At 53.5% G+C, this 15,483-nt stretch overlaps 4 protein-coding genes across 4 annotated transcripts; 2 read left to right on the top strand and 2 right to left on the bottom strand.

The window, feature by feature from the left end:
* The first annotated feature begins 1,397 nt into the window (after window positions 1-1,397).
* COCSADRAFT_219589 (uncharacterized protein) lies at window positions 1,398-1,942 on the top strand. The gene has a single exon (XM_007703536.1). It carries the CDS (start codon window positions 1,427-1,429, stop codon window positions 1,757-1,759), a length of 333 nt encoding a protein of 110 aa, XP_007701726.1. The 5' UTR covers window positions 1,398-1,426; the 3' UTR covers window positions 1,760-1,942.
* Window positions 1,943-2,382: 440 nt separating this feature from the next.
* On the top strand, window positions 2,383-7,317 carry COCSADRAFT_161928 (uncharacterized protein; the record flags this gene model as incomplete). Its single annotated transcript, XM_007703535.1, has 4 exons — window positions 2,383-2,459; window positions 2,646-3,084; window positions 3,145-6,961; window positions 7,013-7,317. 4 exons carry the CDS (start codon window positions 2,383-2,385, stop codon window positions 7,315-7,317), a joined length of 4,638 nt encoding a protein of 1,545 aa, XP_007701725.1.
* Window positions 7,318-8,559: 1,242 nt separating this feature from the next.
* COCSADRAFT_161927 (uncharacterized protein) lies at window positions 8,560-11,759 on the bottom strand (the record flags this gene model as incomplete). Its single annotated transcript, XM_007703534.1, has 5 exons — window positions 8,560-9,381; window positions 9,438-10,316; window positions 10,367-10,828; window positions 10,891-11,163; window positions 11,220-11,759. The coding sequence occupies 5 exons, from the start codon at window positions 11,757-11,759 to the stop codon at window positions 8,560-8,562; spliced, it is 2,976 nt and encodes a 991-aa protein (XP_007701724.1).
* An 876-nt stretch (window positions 11,760-12,635) lies between these two features.
* Window positions 12,636-15,465, bottom strand: COCSADRAFT_38280 (uncharacterized protein). Its single transcript, XM_007703390.1, has 2 exons — window positions 14,517-15,465; window positions 12,636-14,266 (listed from the first exon to the last, which is right to left on the bottom strand). The coding sequence occupies exons 1-2, from the start codon at window positions 15,437-15,439 to the stop codon at window positions 13,030-13,032; spliced, it is 2,160 nt and encodes a 719-aa protein (XP_007701580.1). The 5' UTR covers window positions 15,440-15,465; the 3' UTR covers window positions 12,636-13,029.
* Window positions 15,466-15,483: the final 18 nt, after the last annotated feature.

The raw sequence follows: 15,483 nt of genomic DNA, 5'->3' as shown, positions 1-15,483 counted from the left end.
TCTAGCACTTCCCTCGGCGGTTAACGAGATCTAGAGCGATCTGGAAGCACTGATTTTAATCAACACCTCCTTCTTGCTCCTGCAGCACTAATTCATGTCTGCTTTGTCTCGCCAAGCATCTGATGCAGTACGGTGAAGAAATATATCTTTCCCGTAGCCTTGGGCACACTTCTGAAAACGGGCATTGTGCCGAGAGGGATAGATTTTCTTGGAGCTGCAGGAGGAGAGCATGACAACGCAGAGAGAGCGTTTCAGAAGCAGACGGGTGGCAGTGGTAAGTGTAGTGGAAGAGGAGGCACATAGTGGACGTGATGACCTGTGTGATTCGCACCGAGGCGAGCTGGTCGGTTTTCGATGCTCTTCAACTTCTGCTTGGAAGTGAATATAAAAGTAAGAAAAATTCAAGCCAGGGTGAGGCATTGGTGCTGCATTTAAACTTTGATAGTGAAAGGTGTTTTGAGGTTCTTTTACGTAGTCATCTTCTCAATGCGGCTGAAATGCAGTCTGCTCAAGTTAATCACGGGCCTCAATATTCGTTTCCAAAGTAGAGAAATACAATGTTTTCTTTGGAATAATTCACTAGTGGAAACTGTCCAATCGTTGGGGAAGATGATCAACCGAACTATTGAAATGTGACGATTCAGACTTGTAACTGGTCAGGAGGCTGGATACGCCCATACAACCAGTGAAGCGGCAAGCAGTCTACAAGTAAGAGCAAATTGTTCTTTGAGCGTTGCACAGAAGAAAGGGCGTTTGGAGCGAGCAGGTTTCGTTCGTTTGTAGAGGCCCGGCAAGCCGCTAGAAGAAATCACCTTGCTGTTGACAGGTTGGCGACAGGCGTGTGCAACAATGCCAACGCGGTGAAGCGGTCGCCCTGTGTTCCGTTCGTGCTTGAATAGCAAACATGGTTAGTGCTTGCCTCGTGGGAATGGCCCTGACCATTTTCCATAAGCTAGTGGTGGTGATGCAAGACAGAATGTGAATTCCAGAATGTGAATTCCAGAATGGGCTGAATAGAGAAACCACGAGGTTTCCAGTGTCTAGCTTCCCCATGATTAATCTGGAAGAAGTCATTCAAAGTCAACTTTATGATCACTATCACCAGTCTCATCATTGTAGTCGGGGAATTACGAAAAGTATGTGCCCCACTTGTCTTTTGTGAAACTCAATTTGCTGACTGCCCAGGATGGCCAAAGTCTCTTTTCCGGTTTGATGGCTCATCCACCAATAGCATGTCAGAGTCGCCGTCATCTTTGCCCCCGTAAGAAAAAATCAACCCCCAGAAGAGTTGCGATGGCCATATGTGCGGAACGGTACACCAGAGCGGCGCTGGTTTGTGATGTCAGAGTGCATCCGGCGCGAAGTACCTGCATTGAGCGACAGGTGCCGATAATTCACGGGCTATGAATTAAGGTCGAAGCCGAATATGGTCCCGAATTGCGAGGGTCAACTTGGGAGCGTACGCATGTACTTATGTATATGCCCATCTCTGCACATATGCAGCAGATCTGTCTTGCAGATCTTATGCCAATCCGCCTCCGATGTGCCTACTGATCCGCATGCCACTAAGGAACCTTTAAGATTTTACTGTAAGCTGTCTTTGTGGCGGAAGAATATAAGCCGGGGCGGTGATTCGTCAGCTACCATGATCATGATTTCACTGGAGCTGAAGCAAGTCGAGCGAGATCCAGTTGTACTGTTTCAGCCGGTTCTCAACCACACGAAAAAAGGGAGTCTGCAGGGTAAAGGGGCCATATAATAAAGGGATCAAACATGGTGCTTTGAGGGTGACGTTTGATAGAAGGACGGGAAGAGGCGGGCGCCGATGGCAGGTTATGATGACAGCAAGGGAAATCGATATTGGTAACGTCATAGGGAAGGCACGCCCGGGCGCGCCTTCCGCATGCACACATGGATACATACATGAATACATGTACATATGCAGAGGGACAAGATGGCTTGCCATAGACCGAACACAGACCTCAGATATTCCCAAACCAGGAGGCAACAAAATAACAGAACAAACTCTGCGGCACGACGCGTTGACGCGTTGTGTGGCGGGATGGTGGGAGAAAACATGGGCGTCTCCACCGGGCAGCGCAGTCACGTGTGGCTGTCTCGGCTGCAGGCCAACCTCAAATGTTCGCCGAAGCAGAGCAGCTCTTCTTTTGTCGCCGCAATACGACTGCATTCCCCCCACCGAATCCCGTGCCACTAAATACTGTGCCACTGCCTCCTTGTCCCGCCTCGCACGAAACCACTGCCCGCCTGCCACCTTCACCTCGACTGGACCTGCCTCCAACACATCGCCGCATCCATCCCCACACTAAATCTTCTGGCATCGACACCACGCTTCCTCACCACTCCTTGACCCACCACACCATGGCTCCTACTTCTTTTGCTTCGGCAGCTGCGGGAAACAGTGCCAATCCAGCGCGCGTAGAAGCGGCCGGCGACTGGTAAGTCGGCCCTCGTCTCTGTTTGCATCTCTTCCACACGCATCATTCTTCACTCTGGGCGCGCGGCGCTCGCCCATTTCAAGTCGCTACAAATAACACACTGCTCTCTCGCCCTACACAACCCCCGATACCCATCGCTGCCAATATGTGGCGTGGCAATTGCTTTGATACTCACGCCGACCGCAGGGCCCGACGCACCAACGGTGCCACGCAAACATTCCGCCGACCCTCACACGCGACCAGCCTTTCAGGATCAACAACCCAACCAATCTCACGAGACCCTCCTGCGTCACAAACTCCCTCAACCAGCGCCGGCGTATATGTTCCCCCACATGCACAGCCTGGCCGCAATGGCAGTTCGTTTGAGGGCCGGTATTCGCGAGATCAACTGACGCAGTTGTTCCGGATACAGCAACAGGCCGGAGACCTCAGCGACGGACTGTCAGATTTGTACATGGGCGTATGGGAACCTCATGCTACCAACGGGGCCTCGGGCGCGTCCTGGGGCCGCAAAGACGATCATGGTGGTGGCAGGGAAGCGCCAAGCGGGGTCGATCAGTGCTGGGACAAAGACGGCAGCATATTGCCGCTGAGTCTCACAGACATGACCGACGAAGAGAGAGAGGTAGGCTGTTGCTCATTGCACAATGCAGTGACCGAGGCTAACGTGCGCTTTCTCGCTTAGATCTTCCTTTCGTCTGTCAACTCGCCGCTGAAACCCCCCACGCAGAACAACAACAAGGACGGCACTCCCAAAGAACCTCTGTCACTGCGCAAGTCTTCGGTGTCGCAAGGAGCGGGTACTCCCTACGGTCTGTCCTCGCCCACTACCTCGCGACCGGGCGCTCGACGTCGCGACACCGGCGAAGCCTACCCCTTCCCCTCCTCTCCCGCTACCTCACGATTCGCGCGCGAAGAAGGCAGTGCCGTCACCCCGCCGCCTGCTCTGGTACGTCGTCGGACGGATTACAAGGAGTCTGCAGAGGGTCGTCCGGGTGAAGAACGCGATCGGGAGAAGGGTGCTGGCGACAACTCAGGTCCTTTTGGTCCTGCGAAGCGCAGCACTACAGCGCCGTTCAGCCCAGGTGCTGGTGCATCGCCTTGGTCTGCAACGCCTGGTGGTGGCTTTGGTGCATTTGGAAGTTTCGCCAATCCACAAGCAGATAAGAAGCCTGGTTACGGTAGCTTGCGCGGCGAGAGTCGCTTCAAAGGTCTAATGGGCAAACCAAGTGTTGAGGACTTTGGCAACGGCCCGAAGGACAAAGCTTCGACGAATAACTTGGGCAAGCTTAGCGAGGCAGAGCCCTCAAAAACTGATGTATCGTGGATGGAGGCCCGCACCAACCGACCAATGAGCAGCGACACAGATCCTTTCCCCGACCATGACCACCCAACGGGCAGTGCTGCGCTTCGCGGCGAAGACGTTAGTCCGCCCCGACCTCAAGGCTTCGGTAATTTCGCAACGCCCCACCGCCCAGACCACCGTGATGACTCTGGATTATCTGCATTCGGAATGACTACCGACAACATGTATAGCAAGAATAATTTCACAGAGCAGTCGCCCCTCCGTGGAGCTGGTAACGAGCCCATGAGCCCGACGGATACCAATCCATACCAAAGCCCGCATCACGCACGGGATCAGCATGACGACTCGGACGATTCCGGCGACCAAAACGCCCACTTTCCTGGCATGAGCAGCTTCCACATTGACCAGTCAGTCCACTCAAGCATTCACAATGCCTTTGGTGGGCTTGGAGGCCTTGGAAAGGCTGTGCCGTTCGAGACTGCAGCAAGCGATCGTAGTCAAACCTCCAGCGTTGGTCCCAATCGAGGTTTTCCTACCTTGCCTGGCCTTGGTGGTGGTCTGCCTGGTCTGGGAGGTGCCTCGGCTTGGCCATCTCACACCTTGGGTACCCCAACCCGCGAACGCGGCGGTCTCGGTGGCTTTGAAAGTGCTTTCGGAAACGTAGGTGAGGCTCAATCACCTTCTCTGGCCGGCCTAGGCAACAGCTCGTTGTTTGGTCATGGCCATGGCACAGTAGGCCGTTCTAGCAGACTCGGCTCCTTGTTCCCAGCTTCTATGCAAGAGCAGATGCGATCCAACGACCCGAATCGAGCCCCGGTTGACGATGGCTCTTCGCACGGTGATCGTCAGCATAGCATGACTGGCACTTTTGGAAGAAACGCTTTTGGCGGCCAAGCGCCCGCTCGTGATACGGATAGCCCTTTCCGCGCAAACCGCAATCTTTTCGACGACTTCTCTAATGCCCATCATGACGATCATAACTCAACAGGACAGCCCCAGAATATAGCTACTACCTCCCTCTCTATGGCTGCCTTGAACCCGACCAGGACTGCCCAGCCTTCAACCCCAGGCGTTGGAAGCCCAGCTTCTAGTCAGCCTCCAGTTCCTCAACAGCGTATGATGGTCATGCCTGATAGAATGAGGTGGATCTACCGTGACCCATCAGGCAATGTTCAAGGTCCATTTTCTGGTCTGGAGATGCACGACTGGTACAAGGCTGGATTCTTCTCGCCTGAGTTGCTAGTCAAGAAGGCCGAAGAACCCGACTACGAACCTCTGGCGCAGCTTATCCGTCGTATTGGCAACTCGCGTGAGCCTTTCTTGGTCCCTCAAATTGGCATTCCTCATGGTCCCGCCACATCTCAGCCTGGTAACTCCTGGGCCGGTGCCGGTCCTAGTGCTGCTGCTGCTCCAGGCGCTCAACCTCCGTTTGCAAACAGCTTCCCGAGCTTCGGAACCACTCTTACTGCCGAGCAACAAAATGCACTTGAGCGTAGAAAACAAGAAGAGCAATACCTCATGGCTCGTCAGAAAGAACACTTAGCTGCACAGCAACAAGCGCTTGCCCGCCAAGTCCAGATGGGAGTAATACCAAACCAGCTCAATCACCACTCCAGTGCGCATAGTCTGCACAGCCAACCAAGCTTTGGTAGTATCACGTCACCTGGCGGATATCAGCCATCACCCCCTCAAGGAGCGGTACCAGGAGCACCCGTTCCTGGGCTAATTGATAGTACATTCAGAGCTGGTCCTGGTCCAGTACCTGGTCTAGGCCCTATTGGCCCTGGTATGGACATGATGAGCAATCGCAGAGACCAAGATGTGCCCGCTATGATGGATCGTCTCAACTTGGGACGAAACAATCAGCCCCAGTTTGGCTTCGGTGGACAACAGCAGGACCAAGATGCACATGCGCAATATGTGGCTTCAGTGATTGGCGACCGGGCTCGCTTGAAGCGCGAACAAGCTGAACATGATGCCATGATCCGCCAGGGCAGCGCTGAAGACGTACAGGCTGCTCGCAATTTCGCCGAGCGCTTTGCAGAGTTCAATGAGCTCCGAGTCCAGACAGATATGGAACAGCCAAAGGCGGTTCCTCCGCCAGAGGGTGTCATTGGAAAGCCTTCGTCTTCGTCGGCTCAGCAATCACAGCAAGCATCTGAGCCTGCATCGCCCGTTGGTGCAGATGGTCAAGAACACCAATCTGAAAACAAGGAGCAGCCATCTTCTACTGGACAAGAGCCACTATCGCTTACTGAACAAGTGCAGAAGGCTGCTTCTGCTAAGCAATCCCCTCAATCTGCAAGTGCGTGGAACAAGGTCGAGCCCGCAATTTTTCCATTCCCGCCACCACCATCTCAATCCCCTCTTCCCGCACCTGCCGCTCAGAGGAAACCAATCGTTGCCGAAAATCTCAATGCCGAATCTCGCTCGGGTGCAGCAACCCCAGCCGCCGATACCCCAAGCGTCTCGGTTGCACCATGGGCGAAGGAGCCTGTTAATGCATCCCATGGGCCTTCTCTGAGGGAGATTCAAGAGATGGAAGCAAAGAAGGCCGCAGAGCGAGAGGCTGTTGCAGCTGCAGCTCGTCGTGAAGCATTCGAGAAGGAGCTCCAAGCTCAGAATCAGTCACCTGCGGTGCAACCTGGTTTGCCTTCCAGCTCGACTTGGGCAAGCGGTGCATCTCCCGTCACACCCAGTGCAAACAGTGCTTCCGTATGGACCAAGCCTGTGGCAAGTAAGGTCGCCGCACAACCAACTCCAAGTTCTAAGAAGACGCTTCAGCAAATTCAGAAGGAGGAGGAAGCTCGAAAGCAACGTGCCGCAGCTCAAAGTGTTGCTGCAGCCAACGTATTTGGATCGCCAGTCCCACCGCCATCTGCTGGAAAGCGATATGCTGATTTGGCGGGCAAGAGCACCCCTGCGTCGCCTGCAGGACCTGCAGGGCCTCCTGGTAGCAGCCCATGGACCACGGTTGGCGCAAGTGGAAAGGTCAAGGCACCAGGTGGTACGACAACGCCCGTCCCTGGCGCCGTTCGCTCGGCTAGTACTACCATAGTGCCCTCTCTCGCTAAGAAGCCTACAGTCGCTCGCAGTAGTACTGCAGGAGCACCGTCTGGAAAGCCGAATGCGGAAGAAGAATTCCGCAAGTGGGCTGTTAATGAGCTCCGCCACGATCTTAACAAGAACATCAATGGTATGTCCTAACCTCTATTTCATTAAGTCATGCTTACTAACGTTGATACAGCCGAGGACTTTGTCTCGTCTCTCCTCAGCTTCCCCGCTGACGCCGAACTCATTACCGAGTCCGTTCATTCCGCCTCCAGCACGCTCGACTCTCGCCATTTCGCCGAGGAGTTCCTTCGCCGGCGTAAACTGGCGGACAAGGGCATCATTGATGAGCGCAACACCTCTTCTCCCGCTGAGAACAAGGCTGGAGGAAGCGGATGGTCTGAAGTCGCCAAGAAGGGTGGCGCCAACGCGACCCAGCAGCCGCCCCTGGACTCGAGCAACTTTAAGGTTGTTGCTCCCAAGAAGAAGACTAAGCGGTAAATTCGTCACGACTTGCTGTCCGTTGTTTGGGAAGGAAAGCTTGTTTTTCATGGTTCCAGAAAGCGTAGCTGCAGTCAAAAGTATCTAAGCTCGGACGAGGAGCGATCTTTGCAAGTGGTTGAGGAAAAAAAAGGAACAGACTAGTATGCAAAAGATGGCGACTGCTGTGATGATTGGATAGTACCTTGGTGTGCATTTCTTCGCCGTCTCTAGGCAACAAGCACATGCATTCGTTCTATAGCTCTCAAGGATGTCGTCATCTCTACCGTAGTGCTAAGTACTAGGAGTAGATTCAACAACATGTCCATGCTGTTCTGTCCACTCTGGTTTCCTTGCTCTTTATCCTTGTACACTGACAGTTTGACTCACCATCGGACATTCTGATATCATAAATGTCCCAGGTCTCTCTCTCTCCTCCTCCGTACTTATACTTCTCTGGCTGCTCTTAGTATATACCAGGACCAGTGAGATATGTCACGCACGTATACACGTCGATATAGGAGACAACACTTCTATTCATATTTATATACGTTTCACCATACACATTGCCTCATGTTCCCCGAGCCAACGGCGAAAACAACCCCCTCTCCATCTCCATCATGACGGAAGCGCGGCAAACAAGAAAATCGAGAAAGCGAGGGTGAGTGGGGGTGGGGTATACAATTCTTTGCATCTCGGTCTCAATTTCAACATCATCAATATCAACACCACATAAAGAAATAGAGAGCGTAATGAGACTTCGGTTTTTTTTCATCTTCAATTCCACAGGTTGGAAAGCAGCAAATTGGTATATTTCTTTTCTTCGCGCCGATTCGAAGGTGCTAGGTAAGGAGTAGTAAGTTAGGATTTGGGAGAGGAGGGGGAATCATTTCGAAATCGACACAAAGAGGCTTCAAAGGTTACATGAGCAGCAAAAGCAAAAAAAGGGATAAAAAAGAAACGCCATTTGGAAATAAGCAAAGGGGACCCCACACACACGCGCGCAAGAAAACAGCAGCAAAACAAGACAACAAAAACCAGAGAGAGATGGAGAGAGAGAGACAAAGACAAAACAACCAGCCAAGCCGGGCTTATACGTGATATTCGCCGTAGGAGTGGGAAGGTTTTGGGGGTATAATTCTTTTCTCGTCGCACACGTACAAGAGACAATTGAACGCGTAGCGGTGGGGGTATTCTTCGTTAAAAGGCCGGGGGGTACAGTAGTGGTATCAAATAAATGGTTCGAGATTGTTGGTGTATCATTTAACGAGGAGGCCCAATAGGGGCCGGGTATCCAGATGCAGAATGAGAAGTGCTAGGGCGCCCGCTGTCCACGGAGCCCCGCGGATCGTACCGGGGAGTCACGTCCCCAGACGCCGCGGAAGAGGAACCAAAAGGAAACTTGGACTCAAAACGAGGGGCTGGCATGGGCCAGCCGTTGGTGTGGTGCTCATCGTCTGCTAAGTTGATGCCGCTGTCATTCCACGGGTTGCGGTAGCTACCGGTGGACTCCAAGCTAGCAAGGGATGCCTTGGAAGCGTTGCTAGAAGCATGCTTGAAGAGCGATCCGGGTGAGTTGGTGTTTTTACGTCCGTTGAAGATGGACGTGAACGATGACATGCTGCCTGGCTTGCGAAGGCGGTCTAGCATACCACGAGGCTCATCATCACCACCAAAGTGAGAGCGAGTAGGAGAGTCCGTGCTGTCGACAGCAGGCTCGGCACGCTGTAGAAGCTTCGACTCAAAGAAGGGTAGAGAGTCTTCGAAAGAGTCAGACTTGGGACGTGGAAGCGCGCCACGAACCGTGTTAGTATCTAGCCCGTGCATGACAAGGTGGTTGAGCAAGAAGTCAATTGCATCCTTCAAGCCACCGGCATTGTTGCGAGTGAAGACAATGTGGAAAGCCTCAACCTGCTCTTCTTTGCCATCAATGGTTTCAGTCTGAGCTGGCTGGAGCTGGGCATCGACCTCATGTTGAGTCTTGAGCTTGTCGAGAATCTCAGCCTTGAATTCTGCGGAACGTATGTGCTCGCTAAGTTCAGTGGTTGAAGGGAAAGCTAGGTCGTGGGATTCTGGCACCATGCCCTGAGATTGGTTAGTGGGCGTGTCTTGTGATAGAGTTGTAGGATAAAAAAACATACCAAGAACTCATCGACTGCGAATGGCACCTGGTATTCAGGGCCAGACACAGTAACAATGTCACTAGCCTCCTCAGTGCTAGGGAAGGTAATCTTGCAGTTGAACTTCTTCTCTAGCTCGTCAATCTTGTCTAGGCGGGCAATGAGTTCACGGTGGTACAAGCGGTTGATGTTGATAGTCTCAGAGACAAACTCGGCATCAGCCTTCTCAACCATGTCCATGATCTCTTGCTTGACGAGGTCTAGGTTCTGAGCATTACGCGCAGGTGTGCGGCATATGACATTGTCGACCTTGATGTCGTCTTCTTCTTTGCCGAACCCACCACGATCCATAGCATTGGAGAACTTGACGAAGACGGAATACTTCTTCATGATGCGTTGGATATGCTGACCGCCGATGCCAATGATGCGCTTGTGGTACTGATCAGGTACATGGAAGGAGATGGATGCGGGCATCTCCTGCTCTACAAGATCGAGACCATTCTTTGTGGCTTCATACTGAGCGCCACGGACTACAATGTAGAAGTTGTACTCGTTGAAGCCATCAAAGACAATCTGGACACTGCTGTGACTCATAATCTTGTTAATCTTGCCATTCTTCTTGCCACTGACAAACTCCTTGTGTTCATTGGCAAGCTCAATCTTGACGCTCATGTTGTACTGCGACTTCTTCACAAAGGGGATGTTACTAATGACCATTAGAGCAGCTCGTACAGCATCATCAGACCCATAGATATGGAAGTTGAGCTTCTCAAAACTGACTTCGGCACCCGAGTTGATGCAGATATCGGAGAGCATAGCACGAACGTCAGCTGGAGTGGGAGGACGTTGCGTAGGGTCAGGATGAGTGATGAACCACGATGCACTGTAAAACTGGCCGGCCTGAAAATTTGTAAGTAGGTGCATACAGTGGCAGACTATCAGAGACTTACAAGTTGCATGAGTTCGCGTACAGTGCGCTCAACGTGCAAGACGTCGGTGCCCTGTACGCGCACAACACCGCGCTGAACACCGAGAGGAGGGAGCAGGATGTATGATCCATTGTTCTCGATGATCTTGCGGACTTTGTCAAGACGTTCGAGCAAGATAGCGTCGAGCTTGGTGTCAGTGACCATGACGGGCTTCACAAAGACTTTAGTGGACATGACCAGATCATGCAGGCGTTGCTTAGCGCGCAATATGTTCTCGGAGTTTTCTCCCGTAATGTAGACTAGATCGTCGGGACGGCGCTGGGCACCCGGTGGCGTATAGCCGAACAAGCGCGGAAATGGCGGGGGGAAGTAAATGGCGGTGCCTGTAGCTGACTCAATCATCTTGATGTTCTTGCGTCCACGTCCACATATCAGGGTATGCATGGTCAATTCCAGCTTCATGGTATCAACACATCGCTTAAGCTGTGACGGTATACTGTTAGCACGGGGCGCTAGCGAACATCAGTGGGGTATCAAGAACTCACAATCTGGTCGATCATAATCAGCACTCGCGTCTTTGCGTGCTCCATGGTCTCGAGGTCTCCGTAGATGGCGCATCGAAGGCGCGGGTCGACTCCGGTATCGATGTTGCCATGGAAGCTGGCCGTCTCAATGTCGGGCTGCTTAGGCATGAGCAGGAATATGTCGGCCTTGGTCGCCTTGGCAATGAGATCGAGCTGGTTGAGCACAGCACCTCGGATATTTTGCGTAGGCGGGTCTATGATGAGCTGCGAATCAATATCGACAAAGGATGATCGCTGTGCCAAGATGTCAGCAACGGCCCGACAGTTACAACACCGAACGGGCAGCCTACCAGAGAAATGGGCGTGGAGTTGAGGATCCGGCAGCGCATCGAGTTGACAATCTCGAGTTCGCCAGACAGACAGACGTTAGTGACGAGGGCCCGCAACGGGCCCCGCTGCAGGCCAGGAAGCGGCTTGGACTCGGCGGACGTGACAACGGCAGACACGCGTCCGTCCGTCTGCTCGCTCACCTCTCGACACAGGTTGCGCAGGTTGTCGACGTTTTGGGCGTGTACAGGCAGTTTGTGGGTGGGCGTTGAATCTGCCGTGCCTTCCGGATGGGTCCATCGCGCTTTTGCCCCAGGGCTGGCCCACATGATGTCGTCCGGGTCGGGGCCAGCGAGATTGGAAGAAAAAGGCACGTTGAAGGACAGATTGACCTGGGTGCCGGGCGGTATGACGGGCGGGGCTGAGGTTGCGGTCGAGGGCCGCTTGATCGAAGCTGTGACGGGCATTTCGTGGTTGGACCTCGAGAACGAGAAGCCGGTCGAGGGGGTCATCTTCTCCCAGCCGTGCCGGGCTTGTGCCGGGAAATTTGAGAGTTTGTGCATGGTGGTGGAGGATACGCCCGGGGGTGTTGGCGGGCGTCGGTGGGTGGGAGAGAGCAAAGGGAAGAAGGACGAGGAAGATGGGGAGCGCAGCAGCAGCTGGCGGGCGAGCGAGCGTCGAGCAAGGCAGAACGGGCTGCTGATTGGCTGCACTCGCGATGGTGGGCCCCAGCGTGCCTCCAACACCAAAAGCAACCTCGCCCTGCGTGGCCACGACCAACACCAGCTTGCCCTCGCCAGCAGAGGGGGGAGAGGGGGCGAGGGGGCTGGGAAATATGCCCGTCGAGTGCAGTGGGTCTTTGTGTCTCTTACATCTGCTTTGTTTTGGCGTGTTGCATCATCGGGTTCTTGTTTGGATTCTTCTATTCTTCTTCTTCGAGTCGCCTGCTTGTTGAGCTGGGCTGTGTGGTGGTGGTGGACCGAGAGCCTGCACATCCTTGACCAAACAAGTATAGTTGGGCGCTCAGACTCGTTGCGTATTACACCATCATGGCCTTGCCGAGCACGAATGGAAATGACGCGGGACCCGGCCACTTCCCCTCCTCGTCCTTGTGTTGTATACTAGCATCTATGTATATTTACACATGCACATGTGCAAACCCTCATGATGCCCATGGCTGTGCTGCCTCGACAGAACCTCTTTGCGTGGCAAACAAGCATGGCCCGATGCATGAGAAACACACCGCGTGCCGGTGACGAAACAGGCTTGAGAGCAAGTCCAAGCGTCTCCCCCAATACACTACCTATACATCCATACAAACATATACACTTACACATGCACCTATGTACATACACTGTTCGTGGCGCCCGACCCTCTTCCCGCCGCTGCTCCTCCCACTTCCACGCTTCCGAATATTACGTCCGCGCCCCTCCCCCCTTGCCGTCCCATGACGGATGTTCGCCCGCCAGCCTCATCTGGTATAACCACCCCTCTACTAGTCGGCCTCTACATCCGGCCTGCGTCACCCTTGCGCCACATCGCCCTGAAACACCCGCCTGCCTACTGCCAAGCCCCTTCTCCATTTGCTCCATTGCTCCTTCTCTCTCACTTTTGATAACTTCATTTTTTGTATCATGGCACAATCCACAAGTACACAAGAAGCGAATAGAACAACCCTAGTAGGCCATGATGCATTGTTATCAACTAAAGCTACCTTCTCTTCTTTCACATGCTGGGCCTTATCCAATAACCCCATCGTATTCACATTACAACACAAGCTACACAATGTGCCCAGCAGCTAGTCAAAAAGCCCAAACTTTATAACAACAAACCTCAATACCGCGTATACACATGACGCCCCTCGCCAGCATATGCCTCCGGTCCTACCTCCATGGGCCCCTCCTCGACGTACCGCCGACTTTGCGGCGCGCTGATATACTGGTGCTCCTCGAACGGCTCCTGGTAGACAACACTGACTTCCCGAAACCGCGGTTGCGACCCACGCACCGCCACTGGCTGTATGCTTTCGTGCCGGACATAGCCCTCGGGTATCTCTCTTCGCACTCCCTCGGGACGCATACTGTATGATCGCGCTGGAGGATACTCTCGCGGAGGACCCATCTCTTCGTACTGTGGCCCAGGTCGATGTTCCATCTCTATTGGACGACGAGACGCCTCTCGGTGACGATACGGACTCTCCATTATCTCACCTTCCGACGCTTCAATATACCGTCGCGGTGGTGGCGGCATTCTCTGTATAGGTTCGCCTTCGTACACCTCTGTCCGAGCAGGAGCGCGCATGCTAGGCTCTTGCGTAACAGCGCGCTCGTAAAAGGGGTCCACCTCAATGCGCCTACTTGGCGGTGCCATTGACTCTCGAGCATCCACTGGCGCAGCGTAGTACCTATTGCCGTATTGGTCTACAACAATTCGGCGGGGTGGCGGGGCCATGAGCATTGGTGATTGCCCATGTGACATGTATTCGTGCACGGGAGATCGCGAGCGACCGTGGACATATCGAGGTGCTGCTGGCGGGCGCGTCGACGCTTCTCGGTACATGGGCGGCACTTCTGCGCGCTCGATGAAGGCATGAGATGCTGCACGCATCTGACGTGGTTCTGACGCAACATACATATGCCCTTCACCATTAGGAGAGTACGGTCGTCGCGCATACTGTAAGCTCGCAACCCGTCTAAGATCCTGATCGTCGCGCAGTGCTTTGCGTTGTGGTGTGCGTATGACAATAGGAGATGAGGATGGCTCGTCAAACTCACGATAAGAGCGTACAAACGGATCCTGCTCGCGATAGTAGACAGGTTGCGCTCGCGGACTTGCCTGCGCCGATACAACCTCCAAATCATCGGGCTGTGGCTGTAGCGCACGACGTTTACTGGGCTGCGGATCAGAGTAGGATCCGAATGGAGGAGGTGATTGCGGTTCTTCTTTGATATAGGGCTCAGGAGATTGTGCAACCTGTTTGCTGGCTTGTTGTCGTCTCCTTTCCTCTCTTCTCCGTTTGCGAGGATTTTGAACAGACTGCCCTGCACCGGCTGGACTCTGACGGCGTGAACTATACACAAATTAGCATGATCCTCAACATTCTCAAAATAAATGTGCTAGATACAGAGATACTGTAGAGCCTCAATTCGCTGTGCAAGATATTTTCTAGGCTGAGGTACGGCTTCCAAAGTCGGATGGTACTCAGCAACGGAAGATTGATATCTCATGCGATTATTCGGCGTTGAATGTTACCCATGGTCCAGGACGTTTCAAACGACCATGAAGGAAAATGACGTAGATGAAAGAATTCAATATCATACCCGTTTGTTCCACCATTGCGATTGCGGCCCCGGCTTCTTGGTGGTTCACTGGGACCAACGTCGGCTGGAGGCGGAGAATAGTCTTCTTCTTCGTCACCGTCCTCATGCACTTGTGCAGGCTCAGGCTCATAGATTTCTATGTCATCAGCCGGCTCGTAGGCCTCCTCATCCAGATCGATCACTGGGGGCTGGGCGGGACGAGTATGAAGAGTCACTTGCTTGGCAGTTTGTTGCGCCTGCGGGGTCAGTGGAGTTGCAGCAGCATGAGCATGGTCAGCGTGATCAGGCTCTGGCGACCAACTGTCTGCCTTGCTAGAATAATAGGAATTCTCGTCAAACGACTCGACGCCATCACTGTTGTTAGCCGTAGATGGTAAGCCAGAAACAGGCGGAACCAGTTGGTGAGCCTTGATCAAACACTGCTCTACATCGATGAGAGCTTCTCGCTCGTCAACATCGTTGCCGCGACCCTTGCGGTCAAACTGATCCTTGAGAGCGCGTTCTATTTGCTGTCGCTTAAGCTGCTGCTCTGCCTTGACCAGATGTTCAGACTTTGTGAGCAGGACAGGATCGATGCCCGATGACGAAGACTTGGCCGAATATGGTCGCTGTGTAGGATGTATTGGAGAGGTAGGGGGCCGCGCGGACGACGCTGGACGCGGAGGAAGCAGCTGTGACGAGGGTCCATTGGGCGTGCCGTTGATCGTGGGCCTGGCCAAGGCGGCTTGGGGAAGACGCGGTGCAACCTGTTCAATTACTTTGGCTGGAAGGTGTATACGCGGATGTTTGCTAGCGAAGACCTCATCGCGTATCTGCAGAATCTTCTGGAGGAAATCAGCCTCGCGAAGCACCTCTGCAGATACCGCGCTGGCCCCGTTCAAATGCGACGACGGCGCTGTGGCTGTCGACGACATTGAAGCCATTTGCGCTGCGATTACAACAGAAAGAAAAGCCGAAAAATTAGTAC

Source organism: Bipolaris sorokiniana, assembly GCF_000338995.1.
Source record: "Bipolaris sorokiniana ND90Pr unplaced genomic scaffold COCSAscaffold_10, whole genome shotgun sequence".
NCBI classification, from domain to species: Eukaryota; Fungi; Ascomycota; class Dothideomycetes; order Pleosporales; family Pleosporaceae; genus Bipolaris; species Bipolaris sorokiniana.
The sequence above is the reverse complement of the archived record's forward strand: the minus strand, read 5'-3'. Positions and strand labels throughout refer to the sequence as shown.